This window comes from Salvelinus fontinalis, chromosome 2 (genome assembly GCF_029448725.1).
Source record: "Salvelinus fontinalis isolate EN_2023a chromosome 2, ASM2944872v1, whole genome shotgun sequence".
Classification (NCBI taxonomy): domain Eukaryota; kingdom Metazoa; phylum Chordata; class Actinopteri; order Salmoniformes; family Salmonidae; genus Salvelinus; species Salvelinus fontinalis.
Genome location: NC_074666.1, coordinates 48005026 through 48027564, shown reverse-complemented (window position 1 = coordinate 48027564; position 22539 = coordinate 48005026). Strand labels below are relative to the sequence as shown.

Sequence of the window (22539 nt, the reverse complement as noted above, 5' to 3'; positions counted from 1 at the left end):
TATTGACATTTCCGTTAATTACCGGATTGTTGCCACCACTCCAATGACTCTCTCGATACCTTGTCGCAGTCAAAACCTCCGTCGCATCCTCTCTGCGGACATGGATTTGATTAGCCTTTTGTAATGTTTTTGACTGGCTGTACTTCAAAGATTTTACAGATTTTGCATGCTTATTGTGATTGGCTGGCCCTGGCTCCCAAGCGGATGTGTCTATGTCCTTCCAGGCCCACCCATGGCTGCGCCCCTGCCCATTCATGTGAAATTCATAGATTAGGGCCTCATTAATTTATTTCAATTGACTGATTTCCTTATATGAACTGTAACTCTTTGAAATTGTTCCATGTTGCGTTTATATTTTTGTCAGTATATAATGTACCTTCTATCTTCTGTTGCAGGGGTAATACTGATGAACCAATCAATACACATGGCAGGAGCTTGCCACAGCATGGCTTTCAGCTGGTTGCTTATTGTGATCACAGGCGCAAGACTTTCCCGCTTGTTTGTTTTGTGTTGGTCTGTAGGTTACTGTGCTCAGTCTCCTCTTACTGTGGTTTCGTTTGTTTGTATGTTGCTGCCACACCACTGGTAGTGTAGAGGTTGCAAGTGACCTAACACAAGTTGTCAAACTAGAGTAGGTACTCAACCCTTACGGTTATATGTAACAGGAAAGCCCACCCCTGGGTGTGAAACAAATAAACCTGCAGAACATTGAGGAACTAACTAGGGCTGCCAGAGATATATCAGAGATATATCATTTTTTGTCATTTTACTGAAATATTTCGTTTTTTATTGTAATTAATCGCATTGTCTGAAAGCTTTCAAAATACACTGAAAACATCCAAAATAAACTATCTGTACAGCTAAAAACAACAAGGATTTTTCTAAACGTTACTTTGGACAAAATCAAGGCGTCAATATTCTTGTAATGCTTTTTGTATAAAAAAAATGAATTTACGATTAACCGTGAATCACTGCAAATCTAGCGATTAACTAGATACAAAATCGTTTAACAGCCATAGTACTAACAAATCTAATGACCTGAGGCCAAACAATAATCATTTCCAGACAGCTGAAAGCCATGCTGTGGCAAGCTCCTGCCATGTGTATTGATTGGTTCATCAGAATTTCTCCTGCAATAGAAGATACAAGGTACATTATCCTTTCAAGGACACACGTTCCGCTAGCGGCACACCCCCCCCCACCCCCACTGAAAAGGCAGAGCCATTTTTTTTTTAAATATTTCACTTTCACACATTAAAGTCCAATACAGCTAATGAAAGACACAGATCTTGTGAATCCAGCCAACATGTCCGATTTTTGAAATGTTTTACAGGGAAGACACAATATGTAAAGATGTAAATCTATTAGCTAAAAACACATTAGCATAATCCACCATCTTTACATTGTCCACCAACAACAGTAGCTATCACCAATTCGGCTAAACTAAGATATTGATAGCCCCTAACCAAGAAAAAAACTCATCAGATGACAGTCTGATAACATATTTATGGTATAGGATAGGTTTTGTTAGAAAAATGTGCATATTTCAGGTAGATGGCATAGTTTACAATTGCACCCACCGTCACAAATGGACTAGAATAATTACAATGAGCAACGTGTTTACCTAACTACTAATCATCAAACATTTCGTAAAAATACACAGCATACACTAATCGAAAGACACAGATCCTGTGAATACAGACAATATTTCTAATTTTCTAAGTGTCTTACAGCGAAAACACAATAAATCGTTATATTAGCATAGCACATGTGCAAACATTACCCCAGCATTGATTCTAGCCAAAGAGAGCGATAACGTAAACATCGCCAAAATGTATTAATTTTTTCACTAACCTTCTCAGAATTCTTCAGATGACACTCCTGTAACATCACATTACAACATACATATACAGTTTGTTCGAAAATGTGCATATTTAGCCACCAAAATCATGGTTAGACAATGAGAAAAGTAGCCCAGCTGGTCAGAAAATGTCCTGCGCCACATTAGACAGTGATCTAGTCGTATACATAAATACTCATAAACGTGACAAAAAAATATAGGGTGGACAGCGATTGATAGACAATTTAATTCTTAATACAATCGCGGAATTACATTTTTTTAATTATCCTTACTTTTCAATACAGTTTGCGCCAAGCGAAGCTACGTCAAAAAAGATGGCGTCCTAAGCCACTAACATTTTTCGACAGAAACACGATTTATCATAATAAATTGTTCCTACTTTGAGCTGTTCTTCCATCAGAATCTTGGGCAAAGGATCCTTTCTTGGGTCTAATCGTCTTTTGGTCGAAAGCTGTCCTCTTGCCATGTGGAAATGCCAACTGCGTTCGGCATGAACTGGAAGCGTGCCCAGAGATTCACAGTGTCTCAGAAATAAATGTCCCAAAATCGCACTAAACGGATATAAATTGCTATAAAACGCTTTAAATTAACTACCTTATGATGTTTTTAACTCCTATAACGAGTAGAAACATGACCGGAGAAATATTACTCCCTACACTAATGCTTGGAACAAGTGCGGGTCGGTGGCCACCGCGCGCATGACGCACCAAGAAAAGAGTTCCTACCTAAAGGTTTTTTTTTATTTATAGTGCCTGTGATTGCGCAATCGACACCATTCAAATCGTCATCACGTAAAGGCATCCAGGGGAAGACGTAAGCAGTGTCCGTATACTCATAGGAATAACAGTGGCCTTAAAACTGACTCCAGAACAGGGGCCAAAATTTCTGAAATCTGACTCCATGTCAGGGAAATTGCTGTAGAATGAGTTCTGTTCCACTTAGAGACAAAATTTCAACGCCTATAGAAACAATAGACTGTTTTCTATCCAATAATAATAATAATATGCATATTGTACGATCAAGAATTTTGTAGGAAGCCGTTTCAAAAATTACACGATTTCCATAAATAGTGACAACAGCACCCCCTAGCCTTATTAAATACTAAACAAAAATATAAACACAACATGCAACAAGTTCAACAAGTTCATATAAGGAAATCGGTCAATTGAAATAAATAAATTAGGCCCTAATCTATGAATTTCACATGAATGGGCAGGGGCGTAGCCATGGGTGGGCCTGGAAGGGCATAGACCCACCCGCTTGGGAGCCAGGGCCAGCCAATCAGAATGGGTTTTTCCCCACAAAAGGTCTTTATTACAGACAGAAATACTGCTCAGTTTCATCAGCTGTCCGAGTTGCTGGTCTCAGACGATCCCGCAGGTGAAGAAGCCAGAAGTGGATGTCCTGTGCTGGCGTGGTTACACGTGGTCTGTGGTTGTGAGGCCGGTGGACGTACTGCCAAATTCTCTAAAACAAGTTTGGAGGCGGTTTATGGTAGAGAGATTAACATTAAATTATCTGGTGACAGCGAATTGGACATTCCTGCAGTCAGCATGCCAATTGCACGCTCCCTTAAATTTGACACATCTGTGACAAAACTATACATTTTAGAGTGGCCTTTTATTTTTTCCCCAGCTCAAGGTGCACCTATGTAATGATCATGCTGTTTAATCATTTTCTTGATATGCCACACCTGTCAAGTGGATGGATTATCTTGACAAAGGAAAAATGCTCAGTAACAGGGAGGTAAACAAATTAGAGCACAACATTTGAGAGAAATAAGATTTTTGTGGGATCTTTTACTTCAGCTCATGAAACATGGGATCAACATTTTACATGCTATGTTTATATTTTTGTTCAGTGTAGATGGAAATGTTGTTTTTCCCCAGGATGTTCAAGCCTTTGAGAAATCCAATTCATAGCTTTGCAATACAAAAACCAAAAGCACAGAGCACTTTGAGTTAAGGAGAGAGCGAGAGAGAGAGCGGGGGAGAGAGTGAAATGGAGAGAGATGAGGGCAAAAGTAGAGATGTTTAGTCATTGAATAGATGGTAATACATACACTCCTCCTGTATCAGCCAAAAACATAGTTGCATGCCTCCCTGAATTATGCATAATCGCTTTTATTATCTGCCAACTTTTGCTCCCTCTCCCTCACTCTGCGAGATTGCTGCTGGGAAAATGCTGGGTATATGTTCCTTTTTAGAGCACAGAAATAATGACATGGCGTAAGTGATTTGATTCAAGTTACGTGCTATGAGGCAACCAAGGGGCAGAAATGGGTTGGTGGGGGTGATGAAGCGGTGGTGGAAAGAAAAACTATTTTGCGAGGCAATTCCCCAGGATAAAAGACCACAAGCATCCCCCCGGCATCTCATACATGTATTATAGATTGAAGTCACCGCTCGGGCGCCAATCTTGGTAATCGGAAACAAATCTGGTTTAATCCCTCAGGTTCCTTTCTACGAAGCATAACACACACACATACACACACACTCACTCACTCATTCACACACACAAACCTCCGTGGGTGGCCAAACGTGCTGCAATGTTTATCGAATGAACGCACCCTCCAAGATGCCAGCGAGAAGAAAACACAGGAGGTATCAAGGATTTGGATGTACACACCCCACGCCCAGCAGAGGACTAACAGTCTCTCTCACAGGAAGTGACAGGATGTAATGCCATTTTAGGTGCCAGGCCAAGCTGTGGAATAGGCCTTTATTGGGCTAGTTAAATGATGTGTTTGTACGATCATGTAGTTAATGACATGTTTAGAGGAGTTTATAATACTCCAGATGGGCCCTATGGAGTAGATTCTGATGGTGATGGTCTCTCACATCCGGCATGAAATACACTGAGTGTACTGAACATTAGGAACACCTTCCTAATATTGAGTTGCACTCCCTTTTGCCCTCAGATCAACCTCCATTTCGTCGGGTCACGGACTCTACAAGGTGTCGAAAGCGTTCCACCGGGACGCTGGCCCATTCACCCTCTGAATGGTACACATACACAATCCATGTCTCAATTGTCTCATGGGTTAAAAATCCTTCTTTCACTTTTCTCTTCCCCTTTATCTACACGGATTTGAAGTGGATTTAACAGGTTACATCAATAAGGGATTATAGCTTTTATCTGGATTCACCTGGTCAGTCTATGTCATGGAAAGAGCAGGATCTTCCTACTGTTGGGTACACTGTGTGTGTTCTACTGTATATTGGCGAGTAGACAGGCCCATGTGCGTTGAGGTGAAACACGGTTGTGGTGAGTTTCGCTCAATTTGAGGAGGGGATGATGAGAAGGAAGTCCTGTCATACGTTGACAGGCGGTTTTATTAGTAGCCTCTCCTCTCAGGTGCTCTTATCTTGGTGTGTAGCATGTAGTTGAGGTCTGATTTCAGTTTTTGCCTTTTCCTCTCTGTGTCTTTCTCTCTTTCTCCATAGTGTGCAGCATGTAGTTGACGCCATCTCTGCTCTGATATCTGATTTCTCTCTCTCTCTCCTGCAGCTACATTGGGGACCCTGGACTTCAGTTTACTATATGACCAGGAGAACAATGCTCTGCACTGTACCATCAACAAAGCCAAGGTGAGCATCCACAATGATGTGTTTTGTCCTACAAGGGGAACTTGTTTCCATAGTTTACACTGTAAAACATTTCCTTGTAAATTTACAGCATTATACTGGCACCAGAGTTGCCAGCTTAATATTGTAATTTTGCTTTACAGCATAGATGCTGTAATGTATTTTACAATATTTTCCTTACTCTAAAACATATTACCGCATCCCTGCTGTAAATTTACAGGGACGCTGTAATGTTTTATTTTGTAAACAAAATTACAGTATTCAGCTGGCAACTCTGGTACCAGGATAATGCTCTAAATTTACAGCGAAATTGTCCTTGAAATCTAAATCCAAGAAGATGTTTTTTTACATAAAATAAATGTATTGAAATTGGTAACAATATGAACAACAAATTAAACAACAAAACTGACAATAGAAGTAAGAACAGTTAGCACATATGTAACCAAATAAGAGCATTATTACAACACTAATTATATTGTGTGCCAAGAAAACAAATGACAAAATGTTTAAGTATGGGCATACATCGAAGAACATGTTTGTTCCATTGGGTGTGATCATTTAAAGGAGGTTAATCAAAAACAAGGTTCACACAATCATTCTACTATGAATTATTTTTAAAAATGGCATTAGAACTGGTACGATATTTCACATGGAGTGAACATGGGGTGTGGGGGAGAGAAAGAAAAAAGAGAGAGAATGGGGGGGGGTTGAGAAGCGCTGGCTTCATCCGGGCCACCTTGTCATGTACTTTGTACTTTGTCACATCTTCAGGGTTCATCATCTTGGGTTAAAATTGGGATTGTGTGCAATCCTAGATCTATGATCAGGGGCAACTCTATCTGTGGTAAGAGGTGGTAAAATACACAACGGGACAGTTTAGGCAGCAGAGCATCCAGTAGATGGAAGTCAGTGCAGCATCAGGTGTTCCTCATGGGGCTCCGTAACAATCCTCCTCAGTTCTGATTTGTCAGTTCTTCTCACCCCTAGGATAAGCATAGAAAAATAAATAATAGAATGAGAGACAGAGACCACCAGGGCTACTACTCTGTGGGTAAAAATACAGGGGACAAGGGACATATCAAGCTGATGTTGTTTGTGTGTGTGTGTGTACTTACCTCACTAGAGGTCTTCATTCAGTCTTAGTGAGCTCTTGGAATAATGGGGCAATGTAGGGGTTGAGAAGTGCTGGCTTCCTCTGGGCCACCTTGTCACGTACTTTGTCACATCATCAGGGTTCATCATCTTGGGTTGATTTGAACCAGGAATCTGTACAGCCATTTATCCAATATAGTTTATGAAATCATTTGAGGAATTTTTTATTTATTTTATTTTTATTTCACCTTTATTTAACCAGGTAGGCTAGTTGAGAACAAGTTCTCATTTGCAACTGCGACCTGGCCAAGATAAAGCATAGCAGTGTGAACAGACAACAACACAGTTACACATGGAGTAAACAATAAACAAGTCAATAACATGGTAGGAAAAAGAGAATCTATATACTATGTGTGCAAAAGGCATGAGGTAGGCAATAAATCGAATAATTACAATTTAGCAGATTAACACTGGAGTGATAAATCATCAGATGATCATGTGCAAGAAGAGATACTGGTGTGCAAAAGAGCAGAAAAGTAAATAAATAAAAGCAGTATGGGGGTGAGGTAGGTAAATTGGGTGGGTAGTTTACAGATGGACTATGTACAGCTGCAGCGATCGGTTAGCTGCTCGGATAGCAGATTTTTAAAGTTGTTGAGGGAGATAAAAGTCTCCAACTTCAGAGATTTTTGCAATTCGTTCCAGTCGCAGGCAGCAGAGAACTGGAAGGAAAGGCGTCCAAATGAGGTTTTGGCTTTAGGGATGATCAGTGAGATACACCTGCTGGAGCGCGTGCTACGGGTGGGTGTAGCCATCGTGACCAGTGAACTGAGATAAGGCGGCACTTTACCTAGCATAGCCTTGTAGATGACCTGGAGCCAGTGGGTCTGACGACGAACATGTAGCGAGGGCCAGCCGACTAGGGCATACAGGTCGCAGTGGTGGGTCGTATAAGGTGCTTTAGTAACAAAACGGATGGCACTGTGATAAACTGCATCCAGTTTGCTGAGTAGAGTATTGGAAGCTATTTTGTAGATGACATCGCCGAAGTCGAGGATCGGTAGGATAGTCAGTTTTACTAGGGTAAGTTTGGCGGCGTGAGTGAAGGAGGCTTTGTTGCGGAATAGAAAGCCGACTCTAGATTTGATTTTGGATTGGAGATGTTTGATATGAGTCTGGAAGGAGAGTTTGCAGTCTAGCCAGACACCTAGGTACTTATAGATGTCCACATATTCTAGGTCGGAACCGTCCAGGGTGGTGATGCTAGTCGGGCGTGCGGGTGCAGGCAGCGAACGGTTGAAAAGCATGCATTTGGTTTTACTAGCGTTTAAGAGCAGTTGGAGGCCACGGAAGGAGTGTTGTATGGCATTGAAGCTCGTTTGGAGGTTAGATAGCACAGTGTCCAAGGAAGGGCCGGAAGTATACAGAATGGTGTCGTCTGCGTAGAGGTGGATCAGGGAATCGCCCGCAGCAAGAGCAACATCATTGATGTATACAGAGAAAAGAGTCGGCCCGAGAATTGAACCCTGTGGTACCCCCATAGAGACTGCCAGAGGACCGGACAACATGCCCTCCGATTTGACACACTGAACTCTGTCTGCAAAGTAGTTGGTGAACCTGGCAAGGCAGTCATTAGAAAAACCGAGGCTACTGAGTCTGCCGATAAGAATATGGTGATTGACAGAGTCGAAAGCCTTGGCCAGGTCGATGAAGACGGCTGCACAGTAATGTCTTTTATCGATGGCGGTTCTGACATCGTTTAGTACCTTGAGCGTGGCTGAGGTGCACCCGTGACCGGCTCGGAAACCGGATTGCACAGCGGAGAAGGTACGGTGGGATTCGAGATGGTCAGTGATCTGTTTGTTGACTTGGCTTTCGAAGACCTTAGATAGGCAGGGCAGGATGGATATAGGTCTGTAACAGTTTGGGTCCAGGGTGTCTCCCCCTTTGAAGAGGGGGATGACCGCGGCAGCTTTCCAATCCTTGGGGATCTCAGATGATACAAAGGAGAGGTTGAACAGGCTGGTAATAGGGGTGCGACAATGGCGGCGGACAGTTTCAGAAATAGGGGGTCCAGATTGTCAAGCCCAGCTGATTTGTATGGGTCCAGGTTTTCCAGCTCTTTCAGAACATCTGCTATCTAGATATGGGTAAAGGAGAAGCTGGGGAGGCTTGGGGGAGTAGCAGCGGGGGGGGCGGGGCTGTTGGCCAAGGTTGGAGTCGCCAGGAGGAAGGCATGGCCAGCCATTGAGAAATGTTTGTTGAAGTTTTCGATTATCACGGACTTATCAGTGGTGACCGTGTTACCTAGCCTCAGTGAAGTGGGCAGCTGGGAGGAGGTGCTCTTGTTTTCCATGGACTTTACAGTATCCCAGAACTTTTTGGAGTTAGAGCTACAGGATGCAAATTTCTGCTTGAAAAAGCTGGCCTTTGCTTTCCTGACTGACTGCGTGTATTGGTTCCTGACTACCCTGAACAGTTGCATATCGCGGGGGCTCTTCGATGCTATTGCAGTTCGCCACAGGATGTTTTTGTGCTGGTCGAGGGCAGTCAGGTCTGGAGTGAACCAAGGGCTATATCTGTTCTTGGTTCTGCATTTTTTGAACGGAGCATGCTTGTCTATTATGGTGAGGAAGTAACTTTTAAAGAATTACCAGGCATCCTCAACTGACGGGATGAGGTCAATATCCTTCCAGGGTACCCGTGCCAGGTCGATTAGAAAGGCCTGCTCGCAGAAGTGTTTTAGGGAGCGTTTGACAGTGATGAGGGGTGGTCGTTTGGCCGCGGACCCGTGGCGGATACAGGCAATGAGGCAGTGGTCGCTGAGATCTTGATTGAAGACAGCAGAGGTGTATTTGGAGGGCAAGTTGGTCAGGATAATGTCTATTAGGGTGCCCATGTTTACGGATTTAGGGTTGTACCTGGTGGGTTCCTTGATGATTTGAGTGAGATTGAGGGCATCAAGCTTAGATTGTAGGACTGCCGGGGTGTTAAGCATATCCCAGTTTAGGTCACCTAACAGAACAAACTCTGAAGCTAGATGGGGAGCGATCAATTCACAGATGGTGTCCAGGGCACAGCTGGGAGCTGAGGGGGGTCGGTAGCAGGCGGCAACAGTGAGAGACTTATTTCTGGAGAGATTAATTTTTAAAATTAGAAGTTCGAACTGTTTGGGCATAGACCTGGAAAGTATGACAGAACTTTGCAGGCTATCTCTGCAGTAGATTGCAACTCCTCCCCCTTTGGCAGTTCTATCTTGACGGAAAGTGTTATAGTTGGGTATGGAAATCTCAGAATTTTTGGTGGCCTTCCTAAGCCAGGATTCGGACAAGGCAAGGACATCAGGGTTGGCAGAGTGTGCTAAAGCGGTGAGTAAGGCAAACTTAGGGAGGAGGCTTCTGATGTTGACATGCATGAGGCCAAGGCTTTTTCGATCACAGAAGTCAACAAATGAGGGTGACTGGGGACATGCAGGGCCTGGGTTTACCTCCACATCACCCGAGGAACAGAGGAGTAGTAGGATGAGGGTGCGGCTAAAGGCTATCAAAACTGGTCGCCTAGAGCGTTGGGGACAAGGAATAAAAGGAGCAGATTTATGGGCGTGGTAGAATAGATTCTGGGCATAATGTGCAGACCAGGGTATGGTGGGGCACGGGTACAGCGGAGGCAAGCCCAGGCACTGGGTGATGATAAGAGAGGTTGTATCTCTGGACATGCTGGTCTCAATGGGTGAGGTCACCGCATGTGTGGGGGGTGGGACAAAGGAGGTATCAGAGGTACGGAGAGTGGAACTACGGGGTCCATTGCAAACCAAAACAATGATAACTAGCCTGAACAACAGTATGCAAGTCATATTGATATTTGAGAGAGACATACAATAAGGCATAAAGTGATTACAGGTCTTGATTGGGAGAGCTAGCTAAAACAACAGGTGAGATAACAGCAGCTAGTCAGCTAACACAGCAACAGCAGGTAAAAATGGCGACGACTAGGCAGAGAGGGTCGGATTAACTACACACAGATCCTGAGTTAAAGCACAGAGCCGACAGATAAAACACAAATAAACGGAATGGAGTACCGTGAATTAATGGACAGTCAAGCAGGCATCAGCTATGTAGCCAAGTGATCATAGTGTCCAGGGGGCAGCCGTAGATGGAGCAGTGAGGCCTCCACTAAGCTAGCCCGCGGTGTTTAAAGTTAGTAGCCCGGGGGGTGGTCTGCTCAGACGGAGGCCGGTTGAGGGCACAGCGGATGGGGTATTCGTCTGCAGACCAGACGTGGTCGTGTCGACAGAGAATCCAAGCCGGATGGCGATGGCGAAAGAGAGGTTGTGAATTGTAGAATTGTGTTTTCTAACTGGTGCTAGCTTCGTGATTCAGACAGCTAGTCATGGGTAGCAAGCTAGCAGAAGATGGAGGTCTGTTTTTAGCCACGCCGTGCATTTCCGTCGGTAGATTAGTGGGGTTCCGTGTGGTAGAGGGGACCAATCCAATTGTCAAAATAGTTATAGTGGCCTAAGAAGATTGTTCGATAGACCTGTTCAGATAGCAGCCGATATGTTCAAGACAGCTAACGATTAGCGGGCCGCAGTTAGCATATGGGCGTTCAGGTTACGTCGCGATGGAGGGGCCAGTTGAATAACTCCCTCGGGCAGATAACGTCGGTATCCCAGTCGTGAAGTCCCGGTGGGGCTCCGCATCGGCAGTAAAATGGGTCCGGATAAGTGATTGTAGCCCAGGAGTGGCTGATGGAACTCTTCAGCTGGCTAGCTCCGGGATAATTGGTGTTTGCTCCGGAATTGATGTTAGCCAATAGTCACTCAGATAGCAGCTAGTTAGCTGCAAGATCCAGGTGTAAATGTCCAGAGCTTGCGGTAAAAATCTGGGGATATGGAGAGAAAATAGGTCTGGTATGCTCTGGTCTGAGTCGCGTTGTACAAAACTGGCAATAATTTTCCGAGCTGAGAAATACAAATACAACAGCTCGATACACCTACTTCAAATTCTAACTAACTAATAAAACATTACTATAGCCTACACAATACCACAGAATATGTTATCCGACTCACAACATTTTTATATCTTTCTGTGACACCAAACGTTTGCACTGCGCTCAGTTTATTCTCTATGGCACTCAAAGGCTGCGGTATAGCTTACCTAAAATCCTATCATAACAATTATCTGGATGATTTCTTTCTAGGTTGCAAAGCAAGATATTTACGAGTGATTTAGAGCAGACCGAAATAGCTTGTCAACTTGATCTAGCTAACTAACTAGCTAGGTTAGTTTAGCTAAGAAAACATGCAGTAATTCAATGTTCGCAAGCAATAAGTAAGGGATGATCAACGAGGGGCTATGCATTCTATGGAAAATAATGAATGACGTATCTCAATACGACAGGAGTCAGGAAGCAGGTGCAGAAGGTGAGTTTAATAATGAAGCAATGCAGATGAACAAAACATAAGAAGCGTACAGAACGTAAGAGAAAACAATACCACCTAGTGACTGCTGTCATCTGAGGGCTAAATAAAGGGGGAGTAATCAAGGAGATCATGATGACAAGGTGTGAGTAATGACAGGGAGCAGCTGTGCTTAATGATTGTTGTCAGGGCCGGTGGTTAGTACACCGGCGACTTCGAGCGCTGTAGCAAGGGAGTACCCCCCCTGGAGCGGGCCAGTACGGACAGTGGAGATGGAAATCCCAGATGATAGGAATCCAGGAGGGACCTAACGGCATAGGCTGGGGTCCCCGATGTCCAGGGGAGGTGGAGGGGTGTCGCTGGGGACGGCATCCGCCAGGCGACCAGGAACCACCGGCTTGAGGAAGGAGACATGAAAGGATGGTGAGAATCGGTAGTTGGAGGGGAGTTGTAGACGATAGGTTACCTCATTGACCCTTCGGAGGACCTTGAAGGGCTGGGGACTCAGCTTTCGACAGGGCAGGTGGAGCGGGAGATTCCTGGTGGAAAGCTAAACGCGATCACCAGGATGGAACACGGGAGCCTCACTGCGGTGGCGGTCCGCCTGATCCTTCTGATGGCGGATGGCGCGCTGGAGCCTCATGTGGGCGGCATTCCATACCTCCTCTGCATGCCGGAATCACTCGTCCACCTCAGGGACCTCGGTCTGGCTTGGAGTCCACGGTGCCAGTGCCGGCTTGTATTCCAGGACGCACTCGAAGAAGTTAGCCCGGTGGAGGAGTGCCGAAGTGAGTTCTGGGTGTACTCCGCTCAGGTAAGGAACCGGGTCCATTCCCCCTGTCGGTCCTGGCAGTGACTCCTTAGGAACCTCCTCAGCTCCTGGTTGATCCTCTCCATCTGCCCTTTGGACTGAGGCCGGTACCCAAATGTGAGGCTGACCATGGCCCACAGCTTCTCCATAAAGGCTCTCCATACCAGCAACGAGAATTGGGGACTACGGTCGGAAACAATGTCCTCCGAAGGGCCGTAGTGCCAGAAGACACGTTGGAATAGTGCCTCAGCAATCTGGAGAGTGGTAAGTAGCCCAGAGAGAGGGATAAAATAGCAGGATTTAGAGAATCTGTCAACAACAACCATAATAGTTGTAAAAACATCAGAAAGGGGGAGATCAGTTATGAAGTCTATGGACAGATGTAACCAAGGCCACTAAGGCACATAGAAGTATGCACATGAAAACAATTTCTGTGGGTTACCTTGGCGTTGGGACAAGATGGCTACCATGCCCACCTTTGAGGCATCCACCTCCACCACGAAGAGCAGCATACGATCTGGGTGTCTCAGCAGTGGGGCAGGGCTCTGGTATTCCGAGACCTCGACCTGATGAACCTGGCACTTATCCGCTTTAACATAATGGTGGTTCTCAAGGAGAAGCCTCAGAACTACTCGGACTTGAGCGATGTGATCTTCCAAGGAAGCCGAGTAGACCAAGATTTCATTGATATACATGACCACCTGGTGCCTAATCATGTCCTGGAACACCTCATTCACGAATGCCTGAAACACTGACGGAACATTGGCTAGTCCTTAAGGCATCAGCAAGTACTTCTGGTGCCCAGACATTGTGCTGAAGGCCGTTTTCCACTCATCCCCCTCTCGGATGCGGATAAGATTGTAGTTACTTCGCAGGTCCAGCTTCATAAATAACCAGGCCCCTCTGAGCTGTTCGATGGTGGCTGGTACCAATGGAAGAGGGTAACGGTACTTAGAGGTAATGGAATTGAGACCTCTGTAATCGATGCCACCCAGCCTTCTTGGTAATGAAGAAGAAAGAAGCCTGACGATGCAGTACAGGTGGATGAGCGGACAAAACCCTGCTAGAGAACCTGCTGGACGTACTCCTCCATGGCCTCGGTCTCAGCCACCGACAGAGGGTAGATGCGGCTTCGCGGCGGCACAGAACCTTCTAGCAGGTTGATGGCACAGTCCCAGGGGCGATGAGGAGGGTGACAGGTGGCGAACATCTCCCTTGGAGAACACCTCCCGAAGATGCTGTTAAACCTCCGGGATGTCGGGCTGGAGGGCAACCGCAGGACTCTCAACAGATGTGAAACCGCACTGCAACGGAAAGCAGGTTCTCCGGCATCCGGGTGACCAGTCCTCGACCATGAGATGGTGGGATCATGACATTGGAGCCACCGGAGGCCGAGTATGGCTTTGTACACTGGTGTGGTGATGACAGGAAGGGAAGGCCTTCCTGGTGTTTGTATCCCACGGTGATGGTGATGTGGGTGATAATGCCGGATCCCAACGCACGACTATCCAGGGCAAGGACTGGAAGAGAGGAGATATTCATGGAGGAGACTAGGGCCTGGTCGATGAAATTCCATGTGGCACCGGAATCCACTAGAGAGGTAGAAACATCACGAGGACAGCCAACCAGTGAAATGGGAACCAGGAACATTTTGGCGGAAATGACGATGGAGTACTCACTCCTTTCCTGGGAGTTGGATGATCACCAGACCACCGCTTTGCTCTTATGGATCCCGGACTCGGACACACGGACATCGCTGAAGCTGGTGCCCCTCCTGACCACAATAGGCGTAGAGCCCCAGCTGTCTCTGGCGACACTGCTTTGCTGTGGGGAGGTGTGTGGACCCTATCTACATGGGGTTAGGCTCTGTCTCAGGATGACCAAAGGAGGGAGGGGAATGGCAAGGTGGGCACTGACACTCCCGAAGAAGGTTATCCAGACAGATGGCCATCGCAATGAGTAGGTTGTTATCCTGACACGCCAACTGTGTCGAGACCTCTTCGCACAGTCTTCTTCGGAAATGAGTGTGGAGCGCCAGCTCATTCCATCCGCTGGAAGCTGCCACAGTCCGAAAGGTGAGGTACTCTGCAGCAGTCTGGGCACCCTGCTTGAGTTGGAAAAGTTGCTCACCTCCCTCTGCCGTCGGGAGGATGGTCGAAGACCGCCCTGAACAGAGCCATGAACCTCTCATAGGGACCCAGCTCCTCCTATCTCCTCTCTCCCAGACGGCCGTAGCCCACTCCAACGCCCGCCTGGTCAACAGGGAAATGACCGTGGCATCCTTGGACCTCTCGAAGTTTGTAACCACCAAGACTCTTCCTAGAGCTGAGCAATCAGGGGAGAAGGGCCTTGGTCAGGGAGGTGACCAAGAACCCGTTGTTCATTCTGAGAGAGCTCCAGATTTCCTCTGTGGAACACTCCACCATCTCTGCAACACTCCACCAATCAAGCCTTTATGGTAGAGTGGCCAGACGGAAGCTTCCTCGGAAGCCATTCCTCATTCCTCACATGACAGCCCGCTTTGAGTTAGCCAAAAGTCACCTAAAGGACTCTCAGACCATGAGAAACAAGGTTCTGGCCTGAATGCCAAGCGTCACGGCTGAAGGAAACCAGGCACCGCTCATCGCCTGGCCAATACCATCCCTATGGTAAAGCATGGTGGTGGCAGCATCATGCTGTGGGGATGTTTTTCAGTGGCAGGAACTGGGAGACTAGTCAGGTTTGAGGGAAAGATGAACATAGCAAAGTACAGAGAGATTCTTGATAAAAACCTGCTCAGGACCTCAGACTGGGGCAAAGGTTGCACAGCCAAGACAATGCAGGAGTGACTTTGGGACAAGTCTTTGAATGTCCTTGAGTGCCCAACCAGAGCCCGGACTTGAACCCGATCGAACATCTCTGGAGAGACCTGAAATTAGCTGTGCAGGGACGTCCCCCCCATCCAACCTGACAGAGCTTGAGAGGATACGCAGAGAAGAATGGGATATTCTCCCTAAATACAGGTGTGTCAAGCTTGTAGCATCATACCCAAGAAGACTAGAGGCTGTAATCGCTGCCAAAGGTGCTTCAACAAAGTACTGAGTAAAGTTTCAGAAGTCTTATATGTTTGCAAACATTTCTAAAAACCTGTTTTTGCTTTGTCATTACGGGGTATTGTATGTAAATTGATGACTAGGAAAAAATTAGTTAATCAATTTTAGATTAAGGCTGTAATGTAACAAAATGTGGAAAAAGGGGTCCGAATACTTTCCTATTGCACTGTAGATGTTATGTATGCATGTGTGTATGTGTGCGTGCGTGCTTGTGCGTATGTTCTCTGCTGCTTGCATCTCTGTGGTTGTGTGAAGGGTATTTCCCCTGACAACAAGCTGCTGGTAGCACATGCTGCTGTCCACTCTACTCTTGATCCAGACCAAGCCTTAGGTCTGTCTTCACGGCAGTACACACACACTTCAACGTGAGCGCACACACACACGTGAGTGTATGACAACACAAACCCATACAAAAACACTTTCTCACGCACACACTCAAATCCTCCCCAAGAAGGGAAATCTCTTCATGTCTGAGATACAAAGCGTTTTCCCTCACTGTGTTGTGTTTAGTTTTTTTCCTCTTGAAGATGAAGATTACTTTTTGGGCTCAGTAGCTCACTGGGCTCTAGGACAAAGTGGAAACATCTGTAGACATTTCAGATATTTCTTCCCCTCTATTGCTCACCCATATTCTGTGTGACATTAACCGGTTAATGATTTCAAATTGATTTTCTGTTACTTACTGCGTGCTATTGTGTCATGGCATGGTTTGCAATAGGCAAGACAGGATGCCTGAATGCAGAGGCTCAGGTGGCTCAAGAGGAAAGTCTGAAATCAAGATTTTGTACTGAATACTGCATAATTTCCACCCCCAAACAAATGACATCTTCTTCCAAATCAACAAGGTAGGGAAAAATGCAGAGCCTCTGCTATCTTTTCCCTCTACACTCGAAGTTGCAGTGGCCATTTTCCGTTTCCATCTTGCTCATGGTTATCTTAAGTCCAATTAATCCAGCCGGATCCACATTGGCTGGCTTGGGGGAGGAGTGCCAGCCAGGGAGTCAGTTCAGACACTTCTTTCACATACTGTCTTTTCCTCAAAGAGAACCAGCTGGCTGATCTGACAGCAACACCTTCTTGTTCTTCTTCCATGAACAACCCCTTCTATTCCCCAAGGAAAGATGTTAAGTCACAAAGATAGTCAAATAAAAAGCATGAGCTGACGCACACCCAGAGAAAATGATTTAGTGTAGAGGTGCTGACTAACGGCAAATAAACTGGAAGCTATAAAAACAAATAGTCACACACTCTACATACACTCAGCAAAAGAAGAAACGTCCTCTCACTGTCAAGTGTTTATTTTTAGCAAACTTAACATGTGTAAATATTTGTATGAATTTAACAAGATTCAACAACTGAGACAAACTGAACAAGTTCCACAGACATGTGACTAACAGAAATTGAATAATGTGTCCCTGAACAAAGGGGCAGTCAAAATAAAAGTAATAGTCAGTATCTGGTGTGGCCACCAGCTGCATTAAGTACTGCAGTTCATCTCCTCCTCATGGACCGCACCAGATTTGCCTGTTCTTGCTGTGAGATGTTACCCCACTCTTCCACCAAGGCACCTGCAAGTTCCCGGACATTTCTCGACATTCCTTCAATCCAACAGGTCCCAGACATGCTCAATGGAATTGAGATCTGGGCTCTTTGCTGGCCATGGCAGAACACTGACATTCCTGTCTTGCAGGAAATCACGCACAGAACGAGCAGTATGGCTGGTGGCATTGTCATGCTGGAGGGTCATGTCAGGATGAGCCTGTAGGAAGGGTACCACATGAGGGAGGAGGATGCCTTCTCTGTAACGCACAGCGTTGAGATTGCCTGCAATGACAACAAGCTCAGTCTGATGATGCTGTGACACACCGCCCCAGACCATGACGGACCCTCCACCTCCAAATCGACCCTGCTCCAGAGTACAGGCCTCGGTGTAACGCTCATTCCTTCGACGATAAACGCGAATCCGACCATCACCCCTGGTGAGACAAAACCGCGACTCGTCAGTGAAGAGCACTTTTTACCAGTTCTGTCTTGTCCAGCGATGGTGGGTTTGTGCCCATAGGCGACGTTGTTGCTGGTGATGTCTGGTGAGGACCTGCCTTACAACAGGCCTACAAGGCCTCAGTCCAGCCTCTCTCAGCCTATTGCGGACAGTTTGAGCACTGATGGAGGGATTGTGCATTCCTGGTGTTGTTGTCATCCTGTACCTGTCCCGCAGGTGTGATGTTCGGATGTACCGATCCTGTGCAGGTGTTGTTACACGTGGTCTGCTACTGCGAGGACAATCAGCTGTCCATCCTGTCTCCCTGTAGCGCTGTCTTAGGCGTCTCACAGTATGGACATTGCAATTTATTGCCCTGGCCACATCTGTAGTCCTCATGCCTCCTTGCAGCATGCCTAAGGCACGTTCACGCAGATGAGCAGGGAGCCTGTACATTTTTCTTTTGGTGTTTTTCAGAGTCATTGGAAAGGCCTCTTTAGTGTCCTAAGTTTTCATAACTGTGACCTTAATTGCCTACCGTCTGTAAGCTGTTAGTGTCTTAACAACCGTTAAGACACGACTGTTCATAAATTGTTTATGGTTCATTGAACAAGCATAGGAAACAGTGGTTAAACCCTTTACAATGAAGATGTGTGAAGTTATTTGGATTTTTACGAATTATCTTTGAAAGACAAGGTCCTGAAAAAGGGATGTTTCTTTTTTAGCTGAGTTTATATAAACTCCCAGTCATTTATTCGGTAAAACACTAGGGCCGTGTTCAGCAGGGTACACTGTAGCGAAATGTTTTGCAAGGACGATAGGATAATTTTAAAAAGGACCTCCCTTTTTCACCCTGGCCTCTCCCTACCGAACATGCCAGTCTAAGTTGCCAGATTGGGCCTTTGGTTAGTGACTCCCCTTGGGATTTCAGCTTCTCCAGCTGTTTTCAGTCAGTGCAAGGCTCTACACAAAACCCCCTGTGTCATAATGTGCAGCGGGCTTCCTCTGCTCTGGTACCTGGCAGCGGCCTAGCGAATCCCCAGTCCAGGGAGCTCCTGGTGACTTTTCTGGCTCCCTCATCCTAGGGCTAGCCTCAAAGAGAGACTCCCTGGGAGAGAGGGAGGTGGCAGTGATGATCAACCCAAAAAGTGAGGTGTTTCGGTGGTTTGCTCAGAAGGGATTTCTGGTGGTTTTCTTTCACTGTTGCAATTACTGCAAAGTTTGAAGATTTTAAGAGTATCAGGTCCCACATCATCAATTAACATAACTGGAACAAAAATGTTACATAAAAACACATGCCAAAATGATTTAAAAAGTAAAATGCAGCCTTATAAAAGCTCTGCTGTTTGTTCATTGGTGGTGGGGAAATTGCACCTTTATGACTTTAGGAGAAAGGACAAAGCCATGACTAAGCCAGGGAAGACATTTTGCTTTTGCCGTACTCTGTTATATAGATATGCTTAATAATCATGAATACATTTTCATGTTGACATCCTCCACGCACCAAACGTCAACACACTAGAAAATATGGTAAGATAAGGAGTTGCATGGAGTTGTTAAAAAAAGCACGTGTTCCTTTAAATGTTTTGTTTAATTCTCAGAAGAGGACATTGATGCGTGTTTTTCCCTTGCGTGGATCCGTTATGTTAAAGGTCCAATGCGGCAGTTTTTATTTCAATATTAAATCATTTCTTGGTAACAATTTAGGTCCTTACTGTGATTTGTTTTCAATGAAAATGGTCAAAAAGAAACAAAAATAGCTTCTTAGCTAAGAGCAATTTCTCAAGCAAGAATTTTGCAAGGACTATGGGGGTGGTCTGAGTGAGGGGGTGGGTAAAACTAAAAACGAGCTATTATTGGCAGAGAGATTTGAAACTTTATTTCTTATTGGTTATTTACTAATTTACCACCTGGTAAAGGCCTTGTCTTAATAGACACTCAGGACATGCAGTGCCTTCAGAAAGTATTCCACAGGAGGCTGCTGAGGAGAGAACGGCTCATAATAATGGCTGGAACGGATCAAATGGAATGGCATCAAACACCAGGAAACCATGTGTTTCATGTATTCCAACTATTTAGCTCCAGTCATTAACATGAGCCCGTTCTCCCCAATTAAGGTGCCACCAACCTCCGGTGAAGTATGCATACCCCTTGACTTATTCCACATGTTGTTGTGTTAGTCTGAATTCAAAATTGATTAAATAAATTGTTTTACTCACACATCTCTACACGATACCCCATAATGACAAAGTGAGAACATGTTTTTAGAAATGTTAGCAAATTTATTGAAAATGAAATACAGAAATATTTCATTTACATAAGTATTTACACCCCTGAGTCAATACCGGTTAGAATCACCTTTGGCAGCTGTAAGTCTTTCTTCAAGCTGTGAATGGGCGGCAGGTAGCCTAGTGGTTAGAGCATTGGACTAGTAACTGACAGGTTGCAAGATGGAATCCCCGAGCTGACAAGGTAAACATCTGTTCTGCCCCTGAACAAGGCAGTTAACCCACTGTTCCTAGGCTGTCATTGAAAATAAGAATTTGTTCTTAACTGACTTGCCTAGTTAAAGGTACATTTAAAAAAAAAAAAAAAAAAAAGCTCTGTCAAGTTGGTTGTTGACCATGTTCAAGTCTTGCCATAGATTTTCAATCCAATTTAAGTAAAAACTGTAATTAGGCCACTGAAGAACATTCACTTTGTTTCTTTAAAGAAAAAAAACTCCCTAGTCCAAGCCGATGACAATCATACGCATAATATGATGCAGCCACCACCATGCTTGAAAATATGAAGAGTGATACTCAGTGATGTTTTTTGTTGGATTTGCCCCAAACATATCGCTTTGCATTCAGGACTTAAGGTAATAATTTTGCCACATTTTTCGGAGTTTTACATAAGTGCCTTATTGCAAACAGAATGCATGTTTTGTAAAAAAAAATGTATTCTGTACAGGCTTCCTTCTTTTCACTCTGTCATTTACATTAGTAATGTGGAGTAACTACAATGTTGATGTGTAATTAATCATTTCACCATTCTCAAAGGAATATTCAATGTCTGCGTTTTATTGTTACCCATCTACCAATAGGTGCCCTTCTTTGCGAGGCATTGGAAAACGTCACTGATCTTTGTGGTTGAATCTGTGTTTGAAATGCTCTGCTTGATTGAGGAACCTTACAGATAATTTTATGTGTGGGGTACAGAGATGAGGTAGTTGTTGTAAATCATGTTAAACACTATTATACCATGGCATTGTTGAATACTTGTTTCTGATTGGCTTGAAGGGCTTTCTAGAGTGTTATTTCCCTATAACGCAAAGTATATTTGCACTGTATAAGTCAATGGCTATAGTTCATTATTACGTGTTCGATGTTTGAGCTGCTTTTGAAAGCAAAAGTCGAATTGAAAACATAATTGGCCTTGTTGAATTAGATTTTCATGATGTTAAGCTAGGACTGATTGTTTGGTTAGCTAAATTAGAAAGTCTGTGGATGTTGGAACACATTTATACCGGCAAATTATAACCATGGTATTACAAGGGATAATCAACTCGGGGCTTTATTGCTTTCTCTGGAAAATAATGCAACTCCTTGGAAAGTCAGTTTGACTCCGCTAGCGTGTCGTGGAACACACTTTCCACGTCATTCATTATTTTCCATAGAAAGCATAGCCCCTCGTTGATTATCCCTTACTTATTGCACACAAAGTGAGTCCATACAACCTTTTATGTGACTTGTTGAGCACATTTTTACTCCTGAACTTATTTAGGCTTGCCATGACAAAAGGGTTAAATACTTATTGACTCAAGACATTTCAGCTTTCGTTTTTAATTCATTTGTAAATATTTCTAAAAACAAGATTCCACTTTAACATAATAGGTTATTATATCTATGCCAGTGACACAAAATCTCAATTTAATCCATTTCAAATTCAGGCTGTGACACAAGAAAATATGGGAAAAGTCTAGGGCTGTGAATACTTTCTGAAGGCACTGTACATGGTCAATAATTAACTACATGATTGATGCATTTCTGCCAAGAACACAGAGTACTGAAAAAGTAGTAAGTTTCTTTAATCATGCAAAACAAAGACTTCTCAAAAGTGAGAGAACAGAGGCCGGAATAATAATCAACAGAAAGTTATTGGTCCCATTCCACAGAGCACTCATAGCCAGTACAGTCAGGCACGTAGGTCATCAGCCTATCTTTGTCCCTCCTCAGGGTACACCACTACCCCCCCCCCCCCCCCCCCCCCTCCTTTAATGCTGAGCAATTCATAGAGCAAGTAAGTTTACTACTGCTGTGTTGATGAAAAATCACCCACGCTCCGGCAAGAGTCGGCGTTCAATATGCCAAGACTGATTTTTGTAGTTATCATGTTAGATGTTGTTGGACTATAAAAAGGCATTGTTGCACATATTTGCTCATTCTTACTTAATCTAAGATGCTGCATGGGGTGGTACTATTTTCTTCGGTACATTTATTTTCCAAATGGCACCCAGAAGTCAGATTGTATGTCAAATATTTAATGATTTGGTAAGATTTCCCATGGCTGCAATAGTTTGCTAAAGTGAATTGCAGTTGAACATAACATTGTCTCAACATTAGGAAGCACTCCTCCAAAGAAAACGCTCTGATAATGACATGGTTGCGTTGTTCATTTTCTCTGCTTGGTACTTGACATGACGTGGTATGCTGTC

General features: G+C 44.7%; 1 protein-coding gene across 3 annotated transcripts in view; it reads left to right on the top strand.

Annotated features, from left to right (window-relative positions):
• The window catches only part of LOC129820062 (double C2-like domain-containing protein beta), a 310308-nt gene that overhangs the window by 203212 nt on the left and 84557 nt on the right, over nt 1-22539 (top strand). For all 3 annotated transcript variants that reach the window (XM_055876894.1, XM_055876902.1, XM_055876910.1), the window contains one exon: nt 5372-5451. In XM_055876894.1, coding sequence (XP_055732869.1) covers nt 5372-5451 — 80 coding nt within the window. The remainder of the gene's footprint in view (nt 1-5371; nt 5452-22539) is intronic.